Source organism: Haematobia irritans, chromosome 5 (assembly GCF_050003625.1).
Source record: "Haematobia irritans isolate KBUSLIRL chromosome 5, ASM5000362v1, whole genome shotgun sequence".
NCBI classification, from domain to species: Eukaryota; Metazoa; Arthropoda; class Insecta; order Diptera; family Muscidae; genus Haematobia; species Haematobia irritans.
The window spans coordinates 1,464,871-1,485,545 of record NC_134401.1 but is presented as its reverse complement, the minus strand read 5'-3'; the positions used below and the strand labels follow the sequence as shown (position 1 = coordinate 1,485,545).

Sequence of the window (20,675 nt, the reverse complement as noted above, 5' to 3'; positions counted from 1 at the left end):
AAGAACCTAAAAACTACATTTTCCGGGCAAAATGCAAAAAAAGTGCGCATTTTTTACAAGAAAAGAAAACGCCATAAAAGAAAACAGCCCTACTGTCGTCCGGATGAACTTATAGGTTGGACGGCGCAATATAGGCTACACTACGAGACTCATTGTACAACTAATCAAACTAACTTTGAAATTCGTTGAAAAAATCTTCTGATATGAACGGCCCTATAAGATGTGTTTTAGTATTCGATACCTTTCGAATGTAAATAATCGATTGTAGTGTGAATAATTATCGGATGAACCCGAATGTCGATTTCCATTCACAATTTACAATTTTTTTTAATTGTGTGTCGACGGTCGAGATAATGTTCGCTTCGTAATTTGCAGTGAGTATAGTTAACAAAGTATTTTTGCATTTACTGCAAAAACCGATCGAAATCGTGAATACGAAAACAACAAGAATGCACTGAGCCAATTTCCAAGCCCACTATTTGCGAAATTATATCTTTTTTTAATTCGGTCGGATGTGTTAATACCAAATGTATCTGTCTTTCATGGCATTACTGTTCATGAGTGTTTTCAGAGTCGTAAATAAACATCGTTTTCTGTTCCTTACTTTATGTTGATCAGTGTATAGTGTATAAATAAACACTTCCAATCGTTCGAAGAAACTTTCTCGTGAGATTTCCGCCTACATCAACATTGAAAGGCCGCAACTAACAGCTTGGAATAGTAGCAACTCTCAAGGTGAGTTTTTTTTTTATTTCTTTTAGAAGTTACTTTGGTCCCATATTATTATTCGGCATTACTACCACAATAACAAGAAAAATCCAAAGACCAAAATTCACATCTTAAAATCAAAGTTTTCTCTAGAAACGATTCCAATGATGCCATTTCATCAATTCCGCAAATGTTAATAACTTTTTAGCCAATATTAGTTGGTCTCTATCATCGCATATGGCACTTCGGCAGTGGTAATTGACTTTTGTATTAGATTAGTGAGTGTACGTGCTTTTAAACCCTTTTTAGTTCTGAAATAGCAAAGCAAAATCCGCCATCCGCTGACAATGCCATGCATATTGAATACTATAGCATGAGCATTATTAAAATCGAGAGTGTTATTAAACTCTTAACATCTCAGGTGTAAATTGTAATTGAATTTAACTCTTAAGCGTTTTATGTTGGTGAGCAGGAATATTTTCGTGAGTGTAATTCGTTACTCACGCACGCTCACGAAGATATTATTTTCGTGACTCTTGCTCACGCACGATATTTTGGTTTGTTAATTACGCTCACGCACACTCACGCTGTTGTGATGAGCGTGACTCACGCACGAATCACGAATATTTTCGTGAGTCACGACAATTACGTGTCACGTGCACACCTCTAACCTCTAGTATACAGGTGCTCCTCCACTATTAAAATTACCAATTACTATACTCACCCAAATTATACAATAGTAACGTAGGCACTATAGGATTATATGTGCTTGGCACGCCATCGAAGTGGATCGAACATATCCGTGTGTTTGTATTGATATTGTGCTCCAAATTCGGCACAATATCCTTCAGGTCCTCTATCCACTCCTTACGGTACATTCCAAACTTATGAATCCTGAAATCCATACCATTCAGACTGTAGAGTGATGGACAGTTCCGAGGCATGTTTAAATTTATACAAATATACACAGCGCGGGCGTATTGATTTATTTGATTGAAGATAGCATATTCTATCTCTTTTTTTACATCAATCATTACAACAACACAACGGAACACACAACACAAAACAGAATTCAAAATTTGAATTTGTAAACATAAAACTTATAAGAATAAAGGGATAAGGCAGTTAAAATCAAAAGCGTTGGAAAGGCTGGGGAAGGTGGAGGATCCGTCAGCATCAATATGTCCCGAAATCAAGCAAATTTTTTTATCATTTTCCCATTTTTTAAACCAGTACATTATGCCGGAGCTTACTGCGGAAATCTATTATTGAATTATTCGTGAAGCTCGTCAGTGCAAGTTTAGCTAAACTTTTAGAAGTGGGTGGGAAACGTTTCGAAAATTGTTACCTTAGGCTGTGCATTCCTTTAGGACTATATGGGTGGAAGGGCAGACACTTTCGTCATGTAAGACACTTCCGATGTTCTTCCGAAAGCCATTTTAACACTAATGCGGCTCCCCAGCCATAATAACAAAGGTGTATCATATTAAGATAAAAAGGGGGTAATGTCCCATAATTAGGTAGCCCAATATGGTCTCGCGTTCAATTAAGTGACTGCAATTGCAGGCACACCAAATAGACATGAAAACATTGGTTTATCCACTGCCAGCAGCGTTAAGATACGACATTAGTTTTCACACGAAAAACATTGCTACAATGTGAGAAAATCCTTAGTTCATGAGGCAGCACATTCCACATTCTAGCAATTCTCACAGTAAATGATCTAGAATATATACTCCTCCTAACCCCAGGAATGAATATTTGCACATTTCTCGTAGAACGTGAAAAAAGTAAATAAAAGTCGCAATACCAATGGTCCAGATCTAACAATAACCTTGTAGAAAGTTAAAAGGTTCCGACATACAACAAAATCCTTGAAGGAACAACCTAGGAAGCGTCTAACAGATGGAGATATTGATTGCCTACGGCGAATGCGGTAAACAAATCGCTTGATCATATTGACAACGAGCTTCCTCTATTAATATTCTGCATTGCTGTCCCGGAATAAACCTCCATACCAAACAAAATTTGGGACATGAGAAGAGTATGTGCCAACATACTTCTCACATGTAAAGGTAAATACAAATTCGATGCAAATATACGTCGTAAACTCGACAAGACCCTTCCTGACATTATATCAATATGATGGCGAAAAGAAAGACCACTATCGATAAAAACACCCAAGCATTTGTGGTAATCAACAAATCGGATACCATCATTTCCGAGAAAAATGTCAGGCAGATCTGGAGCATTTGAAGTGGATCGGAGCATTATAGCCTTTTCGTCTATGCCGAAGAATTAAAAGAAGACCAACACAAAAGCCTATCCAAACATGAGTTAATTTCATCCTCAAATATTTTTAATTCTCTTTCGATATGATGATTAATTACTGAGTTAAAACAATGCTTGTGCGCCTATCTCCTGTAATATATTCCTTATGCAATTTGAATATTAAATTTAATTGAAAAGTCTAATATTTACCAAAAATAAAAATTTTAAATTTCATTTATTATGATATTTTGAAATTCGTTCGCCCTTACATTCCAATAAGAATAAATTCTTGTACATTCTTTGCACCCTCAACCCTTTGGTACGTATTATTATGCTATTTTTGAGGAAATCCCTATCAAATTTCCTACGTAGTGAGCACGTAGTAGCGATGGTTTTCTTTTTTTTAAATTCCTAACTAATCTTGTTTCAGAATTCATTTGCACCTAAGTGGCATTTTGTTGACAGTTCCCCCCGTTTGTATATTATCGTTTTTAAGCATTTGTTTCGGCATTAGTCGAGGTGTTGCTGCTTTCCATCTCCGTGCCTATTGAAAATGACCCACATTAAGTTTATTTACTTGGTTCGAAAAAGACATTCTGCGATATGGTAAACTCTGCATGAGGTTGCTCTGTTTCTTTTTCATATTCTTCTACCGTGTCATCACATTTGCAGCGTACAAATCTGTTCTGTATAAACATAACAATAGCGATGGAGGTTAAACATGTATAAAAACGGGATTAGTTCGTTTTGTAGGCCCCCTCTATGCTAAATGCCATCATGTGTTCTGTTGTACATAAATGAACACAAACAAAATATTCTGTTATTGTTGATGCCTCTCCTAAATGTATTCGAAATTACTCGAGTTTGCAGCACCCATTGACGATGAACATTTCCATCTACTGAGAACTATAATCGATGTCACTTTGGTCGAATTATGTTTTTATTTTAATTCATTTGTTAACTAAAGCCCCATTTAGATATAAATGTTCGCCGAATGAGTGGAAAATTAATGAAAATGTTCAATGCCATGCCTTTGAGAAGGCAATAGATTGTTGGGATAGGTTGTATCATGGGCGCTATTCCAAAATCTCTATCATAGATGTACTAAGTCATGTCTATCTATTTGGATGAATATGCATATATTTAATTTCCCAAAACATCCTTCTCATTGGAATAGCGAATTGTGTATTTTTATTGTATTTGGTTGATTAAAATTAAATGACGATTCAATTATGTCTATATAGGAGAATAGCAGCTTTGGTTGCCTACTTACCCACACTAGTGTAGGCTGTTGTATCAATTTCAATTAATTTTCATATTTTGTAAACTGATAGAAGCGAGTGGATGACCAAATTGGTATCTTACATACATACATATCGTTTAATAGCCATAAGTGTTGGGTATTGTCATATTGTCAGCGAACTTTGCACAGGAACATGTTTATCTATCCATTTGCGTTCCCAGTTCCATTTCCAGTCTCTATCAATAATTCCAAATTTTTTAATAACCCTTTTTTAGATCCATGAATAATTGTGTGTTTGCTCATTACATAAAAGTTTTTCAGCAAGTAAATTATACCATTGAACTTAAAGGTAATGTATTCAATTGTTACACTACTTGTATGCCAAATTTATATTGTCATCCTAAAATTATTAATTCTCTGTGCTGTCAGAGAACCTAAATCGGAAAAACCAAATGTTGATTTTTTATTTTGGGGTCGAAATTGCGATTAGTATTATAAACAGTGCAACAAATATTTTGGAGTTTTGTCCGGACTATGGGTTTCCAATAAGTTTTAGGCTTAAAATTGTAAAACTACAGTTCTTTAAAGAAAGGCGGCCATAGGCTTAAAATTTTTTCAGATAAACTCTTCAGAGTTACCCTAATATTAATGGAATGTAGTGCTTCTATCGCTCACTCACCCATTTGTCTAATCAATAAGTGCTGCTATCTTATCTTTTTGAAAGAAAAGTTCATATATATTTTTTATAAAATAAATAGAAACCTGAAACAGTGGATAAGTTATCAGCAACAACTTACATATAGACATAGGTGCTAACCGCATAATGCCAATACTTTCAAAAACAGCAAAAAAGCAATCGGGATAGAAGACCCAACGTCCGAAGAAATTGAACAAAGAAATGGTTTGAGTGCCCTATAGGATGATACCAATTCAGTAATGTAAACAATAGAAAGGGCGGTCTTTCAACACAACATCCTAACAAAATATAGCAAACATTTTTTTATAATATTTAAATGTTCCTACTTAAAGGTATACATACAATCATTTTTAATCATTAATTTTCATTAATACCCTTTATTTTATTAATTATAATAATACTTTTTATTTATAATTAATGGTATACTAAGTAATTTTTATACACTACCACCAATATCTACATACCATAATTATAAGATTTAAAATAAAATCAAATCAAAAATAATATTTTTTTTGAACCACAAAACTCTACCTTTTCAATAATCTAAATTAAAGTGTGTACACGAGAGAAGGTATTGGAGACGCCTTGTTGCAATGGTTAGCATGACCGCCTTGCATACACAGGGAAGTGGGTTCAAACCCAATTTCAACCAAACACCAACAAGTTTTTCAGCGGTCGAATATCCCACCTCAGTAATGCTGGTGACATTTCTGAGGGTTTCAAAGCTTCTGTAAGTGGTTTCACTGCCGTTGTGGAACGCCGTTCGAACTCGGCTATAAAAAGGAGGTCCCTTGTCATTGAGCTTAACATAGAATCGGACAGAACTCAGTGATAAGAGAGAAGTACACTACTGTGGTATTACAATAGACTGAATAGTCTAAGTGAGCCTGAAATATCGGGCTGGCACTATACCCAACCTAACCTATGTAAACATAGAATCGGACAGAACTTAGTGATAAGAGAGAAGTACACTACTGTGGTATTACAATAGTCTGAATAGTCTAAGTGAGCCTGAAATATCGGGCTGGCAATTTACCCAACCTAACCTATGTAAACGAACCCAAAGTAACTTATCTATGATTTTTTATTAATTATTGCTTTTATTTCAATTTTTCATTGTATGATTAAACGGTTCACTGTTTCAAATGATTTTCATATATAACCACACGGTCCGATCAAATTTGTCCTTATATGCTCGATTCTTATACCGAAGTTTACGATCATTCGGTCTATATTGGAATGCAATTCATGAACTGGGCGGACATGATATAAGCCTGTGCTCTAGCCATGATAACTACATACTTATATAATATTATTTTCAACTCCAATAATATTATTACCAACTCGCATTAGCTGGACCAAAATTTTTCTAAATGAATCACGTTTTATGAGTCATGTAAGTTAACCAAATAAAAGGCGCAATTCGATACACATGCATGTTTGCATGTTAATATAGCTAGTCTGTTACAATGATAAATGTTGGGAACTATTCCATTTGCGGTTTTGGAAAATTATGACACCACATTAAGATAGAATTCTATCTACTTGGATAAGCTCAATGTTAGGCAGACAAAAAGTTATGACCTTCATCAGAAACAAATCAAATACAGCGACTAACATTGGGCGTACATTTTCTACGTAACATAAAATTGAGTTTTATTTCATCCTGTCAAAATCAGTGAGTGTGATCAAAACTGGAACATTAATGATCACAAATCCTTCAATCTATTATTTTGAAACGGAATCTTGTTGACAAATGCTATAATGTAGAATCCATACCATGAAAACATGTGGATATAATATGATGATGATGATGTATGCAACATGTGATTCGCTTGTCATGGAAATAATGGTTTATTAAAAAAAATATACAAAAACGTTTATGAGTCATAGATTTCTTTGTAGCTGATCATTGTCAGTCTCATGCGGATTACAGTTATATATTTGACTTAGTACTGCACTGATTGCCTCGAGAAATGAATCAGTAAACATCTTTAATTTTCTTTAAAACAGTTATGTCACATCTAGGCTTGGTGAGAAATTATTTGGAACATTTAAGTTTTACTGCTTCTCATCCCCATTATGTACATACGCCATGCTTTTGTCTTTGATCAAATCGACAATTTCAATTGGTTTACGCTATGATTAGCTTTGGGTTTGCTCATTCATTTGGTATATTTCCCTTGTTGACAAACAAAAAAACTCCACCTTGGTCAATACAATTAAAATAGACTAAGTTTCATTCCATCGGCTGGGTGTGCCCTTTTGTGTGTTCATGTACATTTGGAGGGAGAAGAAATTCTATTTACCTTTATTTTCCAGTAAATGAATTAATTGATTTTACTGTTACAATCGATTGATTTTTATGGCTTGATTTAATCGTATTGTTTTTATTATTATTTTTTTTGTGAAATATTTTTTTGAAACGAATGGACGCCTTGGTTTAGGATAGTTATATTGGTTGTCCCTTCTTTTAGTCTCAAGACTGGGCAAATATTTGATAAATATTGAAAAAGAATTCATTTTGGATATAAAACATGGCGAGAGGTGTATTTTCCAAATACGGTATCCAGATGTCGATAAAAAGTTTTATGGAAAAATGTTTGGCACTTTTTTTGGTCAAATATTTGCCTAATGTGACCATATCCTTACACTATTCAGAAGTCTGTACGGTCTGTTCATCTGATAGATAAACTTATGAAAATAATATCTTCATTTTATTTGACTTAAATTTCTTAGATATCCCGAATATATTTTAGCACATCCCAATATAATAACTATGTACATCACAAATAAACGAGCTTAGTTGAAATTTGATACAAAGACAGAAAACACAAACATCAAATATAGGTGCGCTATGAATAATATGATGTTCTTTTTTGCGGCCAATATAAATATCGTAGAAATGTTACTAGGTAGGCTTTCATAGACTAGAATTTAATGTAACTATATTTATAGTAGTAAAGTGAAGATATAGAATTTCACAGAATAAAACCAAAATGGGTTTCGATTATTATACAACATTTTGAAGCTTTTACGTCGGAAATTTGCGAGTTTCATATTGAAATATTGTAATCCATATATATTATAGAACCAGAGACATGAATAGAAGTAACGATTTTGTAGCTAATTTGAATTACGGCTCTCCGTATTAACAGGCAATTATTTACTGTTAGCAGAGATGGTCTGTCGAAAATTGTAAGGTATTTGACATACATTTATGACGTATTTTACTATACGTCAAAAAAGTCGTAAACCTTCACAAAATACTTCGTTTTTGACAATATAAGAATTTGTACAGTATACGGTTTTTAGAAGCATTTATGTCTTGCTTTTTTATTTTCGAATGTCTTTTTCTTATAAAAAATGGTAAGAAAATGCTAATTTCGCCCAGAACCGGGTGTTGATTTCACATAATCATCCAACCAGTTGGATTTCACATACTCATATTAAAATTGAGGTTATTTAAAAATTTTTTGTAGGTTAGTCTGATTTTTGCCACAGCAATTTGAAAACGCTTTGCATTCAAAGGTTTTTTATATACAATGCAATAAAAAAAAAGTCTTTTTATTTGCGGAAATAACCTTAGGTCTGATAGCTTAATCAGATGGGAAATTTTTGAAAAATTTAATTGTTTGCAAAAAATATTAATTTTTTAATTTAGTCAATTTGATTAATTGATTTAGTTAAACTCCAATCCAATTTTCAAATTTCTTTTTAATATATTTCATGTTAGCATGATACCGAAACAGGCAATTAACGTCCAAATGCATTATATCTAATTTATTATTAATCGAGCTTTATGGATAGATTTAGATTAAGGAACATGATTAATAGAGTCATTTCTTTTTAATTAAATCAGTTAAGCAATTAATAGAGTTTTACAATTGACACCGATTAAATGTTGTAATTAAATTGTTAATTTGAACAATTAATTGTAAAATCATAAAATGTTCACTCAATAACTTTGTTTTCTTCTTAGTTTAATTAAAAAAATGAATGCATCAATAAATTTTTTAATTGAAAAAGCTTTCAGATTCAAGTAACTTTTTAATTGGAAATATTTTTGGATATTTTTTTCTGTGTAGTAACATAAAAGGCGAAGAACAAATATATTTGTACGGGCACAGAAAAATGATTCAATAACAAAATTGATTGGTCAAATTAATTTTTTAATTGAAATGTCTTCATTCGATATTTATTTATTAAGTCTATGGATTACAATCTAGCAGAATTAAAGTAAATTAAATCTAAAGTAGAGTTAAACTTATTTAAGGACATTGCAAAGTCCAAATCATGCAAGCTACTCAATTTATTAAACTCTTTAAGTGCTCTCAAGATTGGTTCATGACTGACATACCTACGTAAAGGTATATTAAAGAATTGACGCAAACATCGCACTGGTAAATTAAAGCCAATTGTTTCAAGAAGCAATGGGCAATCTATATAGTTTCAATCACAGTTTTTATTGGTCATAAAAAATACTTGATTAAAATATTAATTGTTTTCATTAGCAAATTCAATCAATTTTTTAATTGATTCAATTAAAAATTTAATTGACTTATTGTTTTTAGTTTTATTAAAAAATTGATTGCTTCCAATTTTTAATTAAAAATTTAAAAAACTTCGGCCATTTTTTTAACTTTGATCAAAAAGTTCATTGTATCAATTAATATGTTTATAACAAATTTAAAAATTTTCTATCATTGACTTAATGTTCTTAGTTCGATTAAAAATGTAATTGTATCAATTAATTTTTTTAATTAAAAAGTGTTCAGTTTCAGTCAACATTTTAATTGAAAATATTTTGGCGGTAGTTTTTTTTCTATGCGGACAGCTAGCTTAGGATTGATCAAAGTTATTATTCTCTTCAAATCACTATGTTGTTTAGGGTATAATAGGAAAATATGAGCTAATAAAAATGTTCTTCCATTTTAGCTAATGTTCACTTGTCATCATAGTAAAGTACAACTCAGAAAATCTCAATCTATGAAATCATTTCCAAATGTCTTAAAAATTCCGTACACATATGAATTCATATATCTACTATGAATGCATCAAAAATGCAAATGCGACCTCCACAATGCTATTACGAGCATTGTTGTGTACTTTGAATACACATATGCACATTTATACTTGCACTTGTCGTCGCCCCACACACTTGCTTCTCGCAACTCTCCCGCAACGTTAGTGATTCATAATAGATTACTCGTGTGTGTTGAATTTTTGAATCATCTCAGATTCTCTTTCGATCTTAAACCAGTAACTTGAGTTGGTAAAGTGATGGAAAAGAGTTGTCGGATTTATGTGGTATCTCTTTGTGTTTTAACAGCGTTATCGCATGCGCAACTTTCATTGTTGTTTAATTTAGTCGAAGAGAATATGAAAAATGAGGGGTGAGCCCATGTGTGTTTTAACGTAATCTGCATAAATTCAAACTTGATAATGAACGTGTTGTAAATAATCGTGCGTGTATGATTTTTGATCAAATTTCATCAAATTCATTTCTTCAGTTAATTTACTACTTGGCAATGCAAGGTATTTGAAATGATTTAACACCATCGATCTTCGAAAGCGAACAAATCTTCAAATAAAAAAGAGAAAAAGCGAAGAAAGTTTATACAAGTGCAAAAAACAGAAAAAATATAAACAAACCATAAACAAATACTAAGGCATTTTTTGCTGCTTATAAGTTCGAAGCTAACCGCAGCTAGCATTATCTCTTAAGGTAATTTCTACTTTTGTTATCTTAAAAATGTATTTATGCGTTCTACAATTTTACTGGTCAGATGATTCATTTTCTTTCAGAACGAGACGACTGTTCGGAATTGTCATTTTTATTGAGTGTGTTTTTTCTTTTTGTTTTTGTTGGTATTGTTGTTGTTGTTATGACCATAACCAAAAACTTGACAAATAAAAAGCCCGTCCTCTGTAAAGCAGTTTTACAACGTGTTTAGAATCTCAATTTAAAAATTCTTCAAGATTTTATGCACAGGCTGGCTGCCCAGTGATTTCATGCTTTGCGCAATGTTCATTCTTCAATATTTTATTTATAAGTATTCTTTATAAAAAAAAAAGGTTAATTTCCGCATTGAAATGTTCAAATAAAACCTCTATCGTTCCCTTATACAGTGCGGGCCGAAAAACAAATGTTATGGAGATTTACTGAGCGAATGAATCACTCTGACAATAAATACATAAATTTGCTACCAACAAATACTATCTGACATCTAATGCTAGATTTCAAGCTTGCCACATACCATCAATCTTTTCTTATCCTAGATTAATATATTTTTATATTTTATTGCTATTTATATATTTTAGTAGTGATGCTATTGTATTGTAAATGTAGCGGGCTTAGGGTTTCATCAACATAGTCGAAGACTTTCATGCAGAAATAAGAAAAAAAAAATAATAATAATACAATTAATAATTTCTTAGCCTTTGATTCATATTGCTGCGAAAACTGGTGTATATAAAAAATTGTATTGACCTTGTGACTTTAACAGAAGATACCCTGGACAAAGTTTTATTTTTTAGTTTATTTTATATAATTTCTATTTGTATTTAAATTTACTACATTCACTTCTATTCAGATTATTAAAACTTTGGAATACAAATGTATTTGGCCATGAAGGCTTAGTATTACTGAATAAAAACTGATAAATAAAAATAAATAAAGTGCATCAAAAATATTCTATTAAATAATGTATACGACATTTTGTGAGCTACGTAAAAAATCTTCTTGGTATATGGACAAAACTTATATTTTGGAATTAATAATGAGTAACAAGATTTGCTGTCAAAATTTTTTTGCAATGCAGAATATTCCGTTGTAATTTCTAAAAGGCTATTTCGATTTATTCGAAGCCTGGTTGTATAACCAATCATTGATTTCACCTACTTATATATTTTGGACAATAATTTGATTAAATCTCTATATAATGTATTTATTTTATATATTTAAGTCAATGGGAACACAGACTAAGCAATTAATTTACAAGGCATATTATTTATATAAACAAAACAACAACAATATAATAAGATTTGCTGTCAAAATTTTTTTGCAATGCAGAATATTCCGTTGTAATTTCTAAAAGGTTATTTCGATTTATTCGAAGCCTGGTTGTATAACCAATCATTGATTTCATCTACTTATATATTTTGGACAATAATTTGATTAAATCTGTATATAATGTTAGACTAGGTTAGGTATTGGTTGTTACAGACACATAGATTACCAAGTGTGACTCTCGTTCCCAAGAGTATGTATATTTGTAGTCTCTCCTCATTTATTGATCACTACACCTCTGGTTTAATAACAATCATAAAATATAAAAAATGTTGCGTAGGTGTCATTGGACAAAAAATGTATACAATGAAATAGTTTATTAATTTTGTATCAATGAGAGAACTTATGACAGTCTTCCATTAATGATCAAGCGGAATACACCAATATTGGTTAATGTAAAATTTCCACTCACTCATACCCTTTTTGGGATTACAAAAAAATGCGTCTAATCGGATATAAAAAACCACAAGTACTTATATTGAAGCTCAAATATATGAAATCGAAAAGACTTTAAGTAATTTTTAATGTACATATTTGTAATTGAAACATTTTTAGATGGTCATACCGCCACCACCACCAGGACCCCCGCCTCCACCAGGGCCACCGCCACCGCCTGCCATGGGCAACTTAAAATTGGGCGGAGGTGGAGGAAACAGTGATCAAGCTCGGTCAGCTTTATTGCAATCAATACAAAAGGGGAAAGCCTTGAAACCAACCAAAACAGTGGATAAAAGTGCACCCGCGTTGTCAGGTAAGGTATGTGGAGGATCTTCTATCGGTAGCTCGAGTTCTCCTAAGCGTCAGGTCATTGGCGCCAACAACAATGGCAATAACAACATAGGAAATGGTGGTCCAAAACTGGGCGGCTTATTTGAAGGATTGACATCAATGCCCAAATTAAAGCCTGTAAATGGCAACAGAAGTTGTAAGTTTAAGTTCGCGAAGATAATGTGGCAAATACTAATGTATGTTTTTTCAGTGGGCAATTCATCCGTATCTTCGTCTGCAAACGTGCGCAGCAATAGTCCTCCACCAGTGACAACATCGAACGCATCAACGAATAGTAGTCCAATGGATTTTAGTGCTGAACTAACGAAACACTTGACACTGAAACGTCAAAAACAGCAACAACAAACAACAGTTTCTACACCACATATCAATGCAACAGAAGCTAATTTCAAAACAAATCGAGGACCACCGCCCCAACCACCAACACAGCCGCCCAAAAATCTCTCCACGGTAAGTATCTCTTGACGGCAGTGGTCTAAGAAATGTTTTTGAATACACATTTTGGTCCTTTCTATATTTTAGAGTACTTCCGATTCAGTTTTGGAAAAGAATAAAACTAATACTCGTTCGCCTATTCTCTCTAACAACGAAGCATCGAAGCAATCTCTTCCACCCACATCGGCAGAAATCAACAGTAAATTGATGAAACAAATAAACACGGGAGGTAGCGTTAGGAGCAAAGCTGCCAATCTAAAGTAAGTCCAGTTTTTTTTTTCTATATGTACCAAACATAGCAAATTTATATGTATAAGGTGAATAGATTCATTAAAACTTATTGGAGACTATTATCAATTGGTTATGATTCCATATTATCAGATCGATTCAATAAATATAATATTTTTTGGTTTTAGCAGGATAAAATGTTAGTATTTAAGTTGAAAATAGTGCACATTTCAAAGTTCCGTTTTTTTTGTAATATTTAATTTAAAAGAATTAAAATCAACTTAATGCATTGTATTCATTTCATTCACAATTTTCACAAGAAAATTTTTGGATTTTAATTGTTTATTTCATTTCATACCCACTTTTAGGAGAAATTAAAAACGATTAGTTAATAATTCCTCCTAAATGTGGGTACTGTGTTCATTTTTCACAGGGGAAAAATTAGAATGCAAACATTTTATTGGAAACGGTCCTATTTTTGTCAAGTATATACATTTTAGAGCTTAGTTCTAAGTGTTATTGGTATTAATTGGGCGCTCATGGTCTATTTACATTAATTTTTAAGCACCAGCATTTATTGTTATTATTGGTATCTCCAGTTATTTTTCATTCGCATTTATATAAACATGTATTTTATTTGCCGTTCAAAAGTTACAAACGACAGTATTAATGGCCTCGTTGAAAGTATTAAGACTCCATTCTAGTCCTTAGAAAAGGACCTTTATTCTATCGACTTTGTGGAACTATGTATTGAACTATATATACTCATCTACTGATTTGTCAAATGTTTTATGCACATTTTCAAAGAATAATACGTATGGAATAATAGCACACTCGACATCTATGTTCATAAAATTGTCAAATTTTTTATGCACATTTTCAAAGAATATTACGTATGGAATAATAGCAAACTCGACACCTATGTTCGTAAAATTCTTTATGTAGCTGTCATTAGTTTCGTGAAAATGTCTCTATATGTACTGGTATAACCTTTACGAAGGGAGCTCTGTTTGTGTTTCATGTTGAAGTCATCTTTTCCTGTTATAATTAATATCAACGTATAAAAACCCGAATTGTGAAACATAAACATAGCACCCATCTTTCACTGGAAATTTGCAATTATTTTACTTTGGAGGAAGTTGGAATTCTCCTCTTGTTATTGGAGACTTTAACTGCCAGTATAATACTGCTAAACTTCTACTTGAACCTCATGGACAGTTTTAGTTATCTAGGAAAATAGAGGGGTTTGAAGAAAGTAATCCATTTTTGCTAAGAAATAGAACCAGATAAAAGATCAACTCAATTTTTACAAGTATTGTAAATATGTATATCGAAACACATGATATTCACACTGCACAACAACAATCTAGCTTGTACGAACAGAAACAGTAAACAGAGTAGGTCGATTTTATTCCTACAATATCAACATAAATGGTTTTATAACATGAGGAGAGATAAATGATATGATTATATACACATTTCTGTTGCATTTCTCATATGGTTTTATATGTTCATTCATTTAAAAATGCTTTTGTTATTTTGCATTATTTTATTTTGTATTATTTTGTTTTTTCTTTACACTACTTTTTCTCTTTCGTTTTCGGTTTCACAGTTTGACTTTAGGGAATAATAATGTATTTGTAAATAATAATAACGAAAATAATACAAAAACATCATCCCTAAACACAACAAATTTTTCGAACAACAACAACAACAACCACGCCACGAATAGTTCATCCTCATTGGTATCATCATCGGCAACATCGGGATCATTACGTAGCCTAGCACCAAATAAATCATCATTGTTTGGTAATAATGCGGTTGGACAAAGCGGTGGTGGTAGCAGCACCAGTCCATCGGCATCTGCTTCCCCATCACCGCCTACCAAATCTCCATTGTTGCCTTCAATGAAACCAAACCATGGCAAACCGAATTTTGCCCCAAAACCTCCAGGCCTCCAGCAATTGACCAGCCAAAGACCAGCAGTAGCACGTCATCATAGTATGAAGTCACCAAGGTACAAAACAAACCGCTATCATAAATATGCTTAACAAATGAGCCAAGGCTATTTCACAACTTCTTCAAAAGTTTTTTTTTCTAATAATAAGTCTTCTCACATTGTCATCATTTATTGTATGTCTGCCAGATACACGCTTAAATACATTTGTAAAATATCAAAAATCTATTTTTAACACTACTCTATGATTGGTTATTAAATGGCTTCTAATCTGTATATTGTATTAGTTGATTAATCGAAATATTTTGCTTAGAAATGAAGGGAAATGTATTAACGAACTTTTGAAATGTATTAACAGGTCACCACCCATAACATCTGGTGGAGCAGGCCCAGTATTCCCCACTCAACAACATTTTGGAACTATGCGCACACCTCTGGCACAATCGCACGAAGCCATTAATTCGGGCTTGCGTGCGGCTCCACAGCCTCCAATCGGTAACATATTACGATGGATTACAATTGGCTTAGGAATAATACTCGTTTTTTTTTCTTTGGTAACAGGTCGACCAACTGTCGCTCCTCCGAAACCACCCAACGTCAAGCCACCCCCGCCACCAACACCAGCTCGTAGCACTTCAAATTCTAATTTGAATCTGTTCGCATCCTCAAACTCAGGTGGCAACTCTACGTCTTCGGCTCCTGTAAGTGCCATTAACACCGCTCTCATATCATCGGCTACTAGTGTGAATTCTTCGCCGTCTTCAACTCAACCACCGTCAAATTCTTCATCGACGCACAGTGTGTCGGGGCTACGTGATCAATTTCGAACTGGGTCTAATGCAACACCACCGCCGCCTCCACCGCCCTCTTCAACGGCAATGTCACCGCCTGCAAAATCAACGAGTAGTCCTTTAAGTAGCAAATCGTCTAAACCAATTATTTTAAATGGTGGACCCATAAATGCTCCTCCTTTACCACCTCATAGAACATGTCCAGCGCCGCCACCGCCACAGAGACAATCCAGCAACAATGTAAGTTTTTAAAATGTCCCAAATTTTATACCTCAGATATAGATCAGATTTTACTGAAATTACTAAGAAAATAAATTAAAAGTTTTTAAATAAAATGTTGAAGGGATTCACGGTACAAACTGAATATTAGGCATTCGAATTGATACTTCTGTATATGTAAATAAACTGTTTCTAAGACTTCAGATATATGTCCCAGCAGAACTCGTCTAAATTATAATTTGTATTTCCGAACGGCTGTGGTTCTAACAGTCATGCGGCATTCAACATTCAAACACCACTAAACCTATGAAATATGCAAGGTGAACCCACCTCAACTGGCTCAATGTTGTATGTGACTCTTTTAAAGGACTTTTTCTCTCATTTTCTCTTAACTTTATTCTCTCTTATTGCTTATTTGTGATAATTTCAACCCCATTTTTCGGCCTTCACGGCATGTATAGCATGAAAATACCAAAACAAAAAATACATGAACCCCTATTGTCATCGCAAGATACTTTTAGTATCGTTCTTTGGTTGTACCATGTTTTGCACATTCTTTTACCATAGTTGTTGCTTGTGTTCTATATTCAATAAAAATAACAGTGTTAGACCCACACCCCATATAGCCCAGTAGGATACAATTTTCACAGCTATAAGAACAGTCATCAATCATTATATGGAAAAATCGTTACAGTGTAATAAATGCATTAAAGTGACAACATATTTATATGTTTATTAAATTAAACTACGGTCACGGGTATATCGTTAAATATAATTGTCGGAAAATCGACCTACACTACCAAATAGTTGAAAGAAATGATGAATTACAGAAATAGGGTAATGATTTTACTCCAAATATTGTTTCATAATTATAATTGTGACTTTAAATAGTGAATGTGGAAATAGTGTAGGATAAAATTCATGAAAATGTGAATGTAAAACGAATATTCAAGTTAAAAATGCAAGAGACTTTTTCTGTCGAATGTTCATCAAATTCATTGAGTTAAACCTACGCAAACACTACTACGAAATAATGAGGTGGTACTTGTGAATTTAATGGCTTATTTCGTTTGTAAATAAATAAATCTACATAAAGTTAAACACATTTCTGATTCGTTGGGGTTCGGTAAAAAAATTTAATTTTTTGTAATTCCTGTTCAGGAAGAAATGAGGACGATTGTATTTTATATCAATAACTAAGTTCATATAAGATTCTACTGCATAACAATAGGATTCGCCATGTATAAGATACCAGATACAAACACTCAATGTTTCTTATCGGTAGTTTAATCTCATATAAGGCCTCTGAACATATTACCGTCAGACAGTTTTCATCCTACGATTGCTATTTAATTCCTACGACCAGTTGTTTTTTGTTTCACTCAAAAAAAAAAAATTGCACAGTAGCCACGGAACATTACGAGAAGAATGCCGGAGTAAATGCTAATGACTAATTCCACCTTGTATGTAGAAGTGTCACTGATCGGAAGCGTTATAACCTTCCATACAACCGCTTATTAGCACTTTCTCTCGTCAACCTATTTAAAATTTACATGGACTAGAGAATTCCATAAAAGTATAATAACGTTTTAGGGTTAGACTTAAAAGCTACTGGTACTTGACCTTGGATTACATATGGAAGCGAACAGCACTCATTGATAAGAGGGACACTTTCTTGTTTTCTTCCAGTTTTATTTCAGAATTCTTACACATCCAACACAAAAATAAAAAATAATTCAAGCTATATATTTTTGTTTTAGGCAAGCGGAGCACCTCCAGTACCACCTCAACGCCATTCTTCCATACGAGCTAATGCGCCTCTGACACCGCCAGCAGGTATCAATACCGCTCCTTCATTTGGTAATAGTAATGCAAATGCTGTGAGTCGTTTAGTCATTGATTTGGAATCGAAATTCGGTAAACGTTTTCACAATGTGACCGAATTCCCAAAACCGCCACCATTTTTAAATATTCAAAAAGTTTATCCTCGTCGAACAGTCAAGGCAACAAATGGTATGTAAATATCGACGGTAGCAAAACGACATACTCCTTCTCCATTTGCCCGTATAACCATAGGCATATTCTTGAAAGGAGTACAATGAAAATGGAATGCATTTCATTGTTCTTAAAAAATTATATTTATTATTAAGTACAACTTAAGTTCTATAATTATTCTTTGTTTTTTTTTTTTTATTAAAATATCGTTTACAGCATCTTTTTAAATCTATGCACGTGAGAGATTTTCGAAAATGTAATAAATCCTTCTATTAAAAAAAGAACAATTTTACTATATAAAAATCAAATGTATTATTTTAAATATTTTAATAAGTTTTACACCGAAATTTTACCATAATCACACACTGTAATATTTTGTAAATTTTGAAGTTCTATACTATTTTTTTATTATTAATGTTATCTAATCATTAAACTAAATGTTATCATTTAAATATTATTCAAAAAAAAAAAATGTTAAAAGAAATGAAACCCTATGCGAAATTATGAATTATAGCTTTATTGAATTTTATGTTTCTAGATTATTTAAATCAAATTTTGTTTTAACAAATATCGTTTAAATGAATATATGCATATAATTTTTATTTGAAGTTTAAATCACCCATAAATATAGTCTCATATCCAAAAACTGTAGTTGAAATCTTTGAATGTAAACATCATATGAAAAATTAAATAAATAAGTAGATCATCGGATCATTTTGTTTTTAAATACAAGTACTAGCGCATGCCTTTCATCATTATCTACATGTATAGAAACTTATTGTTTTCTTTGAAATCCTTATTATGTACAAGTCACGTTTACATACAACATACATGATATAGATTTATTGAATGATTAATAAAGAAATAACCACAATCATTTTATGATAATAATTTTTGTTAGTTTCATTTTATCCGTTAGTGTAAAAAACATTGGAAAAATTGTTGTTTTTTTTTTACCAAAATGTGCACAAACTCTTTGGTTAAACTCTCTTGCATTTATTACACATATGTTTTTCATCTTTTAAGTTCCCAATTATTTTGTAGCATGGTGCTTTTTTGTGTTATTCTCAATTTGGAGGCATTGATTTCTATGTATGTAGAATATGTATCCACATATCCATAATGGCACAAATCAATCATATTTACAGCTACAGCGACAAATAACAATAACATCACAGCAGATAACAATAATACAAACGCGAATAACACATCTAATAGTGCGACAACAACAAAACCGTTCCAGCCTGCTGGATATCAACCTTTCAAAAAGCATAGAGCTCCGGCCCCACCTCCACCCCCACAAGCTGGAGTTGCGGCAGCCACAGTCTCGGTCATAAGACAATCCAGTTTCCTTTATGGGGCTGCAGGAATTGGTCAGCAACAAAACACACATTAATAAAGTATAGATCGATTTTTAGGGCTCCTTGAAGTTAAGATAATCTCAAGTTTTTGGGAAATGTGTAACATTTTTTTACTGTTTTTCGGAATCACTAACTGTAATGCCATTAACTTGTGGCCCTAATCTCCATAACACAAATATAAAACCTTATTATTATTACGTTTTCAATAGTAGCGTTATATATGGATAAGAAATGTAAAACTGTAAATCAAATGAATTGTTAAAGACTTTTTTATTATTGATGAATACTCTATTAGCTATTTAATTAATAATTATACACCATACCAGCATATTATATATAACCTAAAAAAATCGATTGCCTTCGACAAAACAAAAATTTGTATATTTTACATTTACATACATATATGTACCAACTATCCCGTACATATGTACTATTCGTTAACCAAATGGGTGCAATAAATATTTCGCAATGCCCTTAACCCCCATATAACTATAAAAAATAAATCCAATATAGCACAATTAGAAAATATTGTAAACAATTTAGCACAAGATATTCATTGACAAATTAGTGCAATTATAAGTCCAAATAATAGCAAAGGAAGCAATACTATCATAACAAATTTGTGTGTTATAGTGCAGTATTGGACAAAAATTTATTTTGAATATACATATGTATATGGAAAAAAACAATTATTTTTGTTTAACAATAAAAATTAAATTCTAGAGAAGTTATCTGTCGAATAATGAGTATCAGTTTTATTATCGTTATCATCTATTATTGGAATGAAAGGTATTAAGCCTAATAATAAAATAAAAAAAGTATTTGGTAATATGTATCCACAAGAAGTTTCTCCTCATAACCCCTCAAAGTTTAGTAAATCGTTACGCTCGAAATGTTTTTTAGATATTT

The 20,675-nt window shown here is 32.4% G+C and overlaps 1 protein-coding gene across 8 annotated transcripts; it reads left to right on the top strand.

Moving 5' to 3' along the window:
* The first annotated feature begins 308 nt into the window (after positions 1–308).
* On the top strand, positions 309–20,509 carry Vrp1 (Verprolin 1). 8 transcript variants are annotated; one of them, XM_075313859.1, is made up of 8 exons: positions 356–374; positions 632–735; positions 12,547–13,230; positions 13,303–13,475; positions 15,056–15,460; positions 15,759–16,431; positions 18,171–18,423; positions 19,554–20,509. In XM_075313859.1, exons 3-8 carry the CDS (start codon positions 12,547–12,549, stop codon positions 19,799–19,801), a joined length of 2,436 nt encoding a protein of 811 aa, XP_075169974.1. In that variant the 5' UTR covers positions 356–374; positions 632–735; the 3' UTR covers positions 19,802–20,509. The 8 variants fall into 8 exon arrangements, with proteins under 8 accessions (XP_075169973.1, XP_075169974.1, XP_075169975.1 ...); XM_075313858.1 differs by having other exon boundaries at positions 309–735; XM_075313860.1 differs by lacking the exons at positions 356–374; positions 632–735 and adding an exon at positions 10,204–10,647.
* The last annotated feature ends 166 nt before the right edge of the window (positions 20,510–20,675 follow it).

What these genes read in the sequence shown, in the direction of transcription:
- Vrp1 (XM_075313858.1), top strand. Translation starts at nt 12,547, where the DNA reads ATGGTCATACCGCCACCACCACCAGGACCCCCGCCTCCACCAGGGCCA. An exon ending in AGAGACAATCCAGCAACAAT is followed by an intron (nt 16,432 to 18,170) that starts GTAAGTTTTTAA and finishes TTTTTGTTTTAG; the next exon opens with GCAAGCGGAGCACCTCCAGT. An exon ending in AACAGTCAAGGCAACAAATG is followed by an intron (nt 18,424 to 19,553) that starts GTATGTAAATAT and finishes TCATATTTACAG; the next exon opens with CTACAGCGACAAATAACAAT.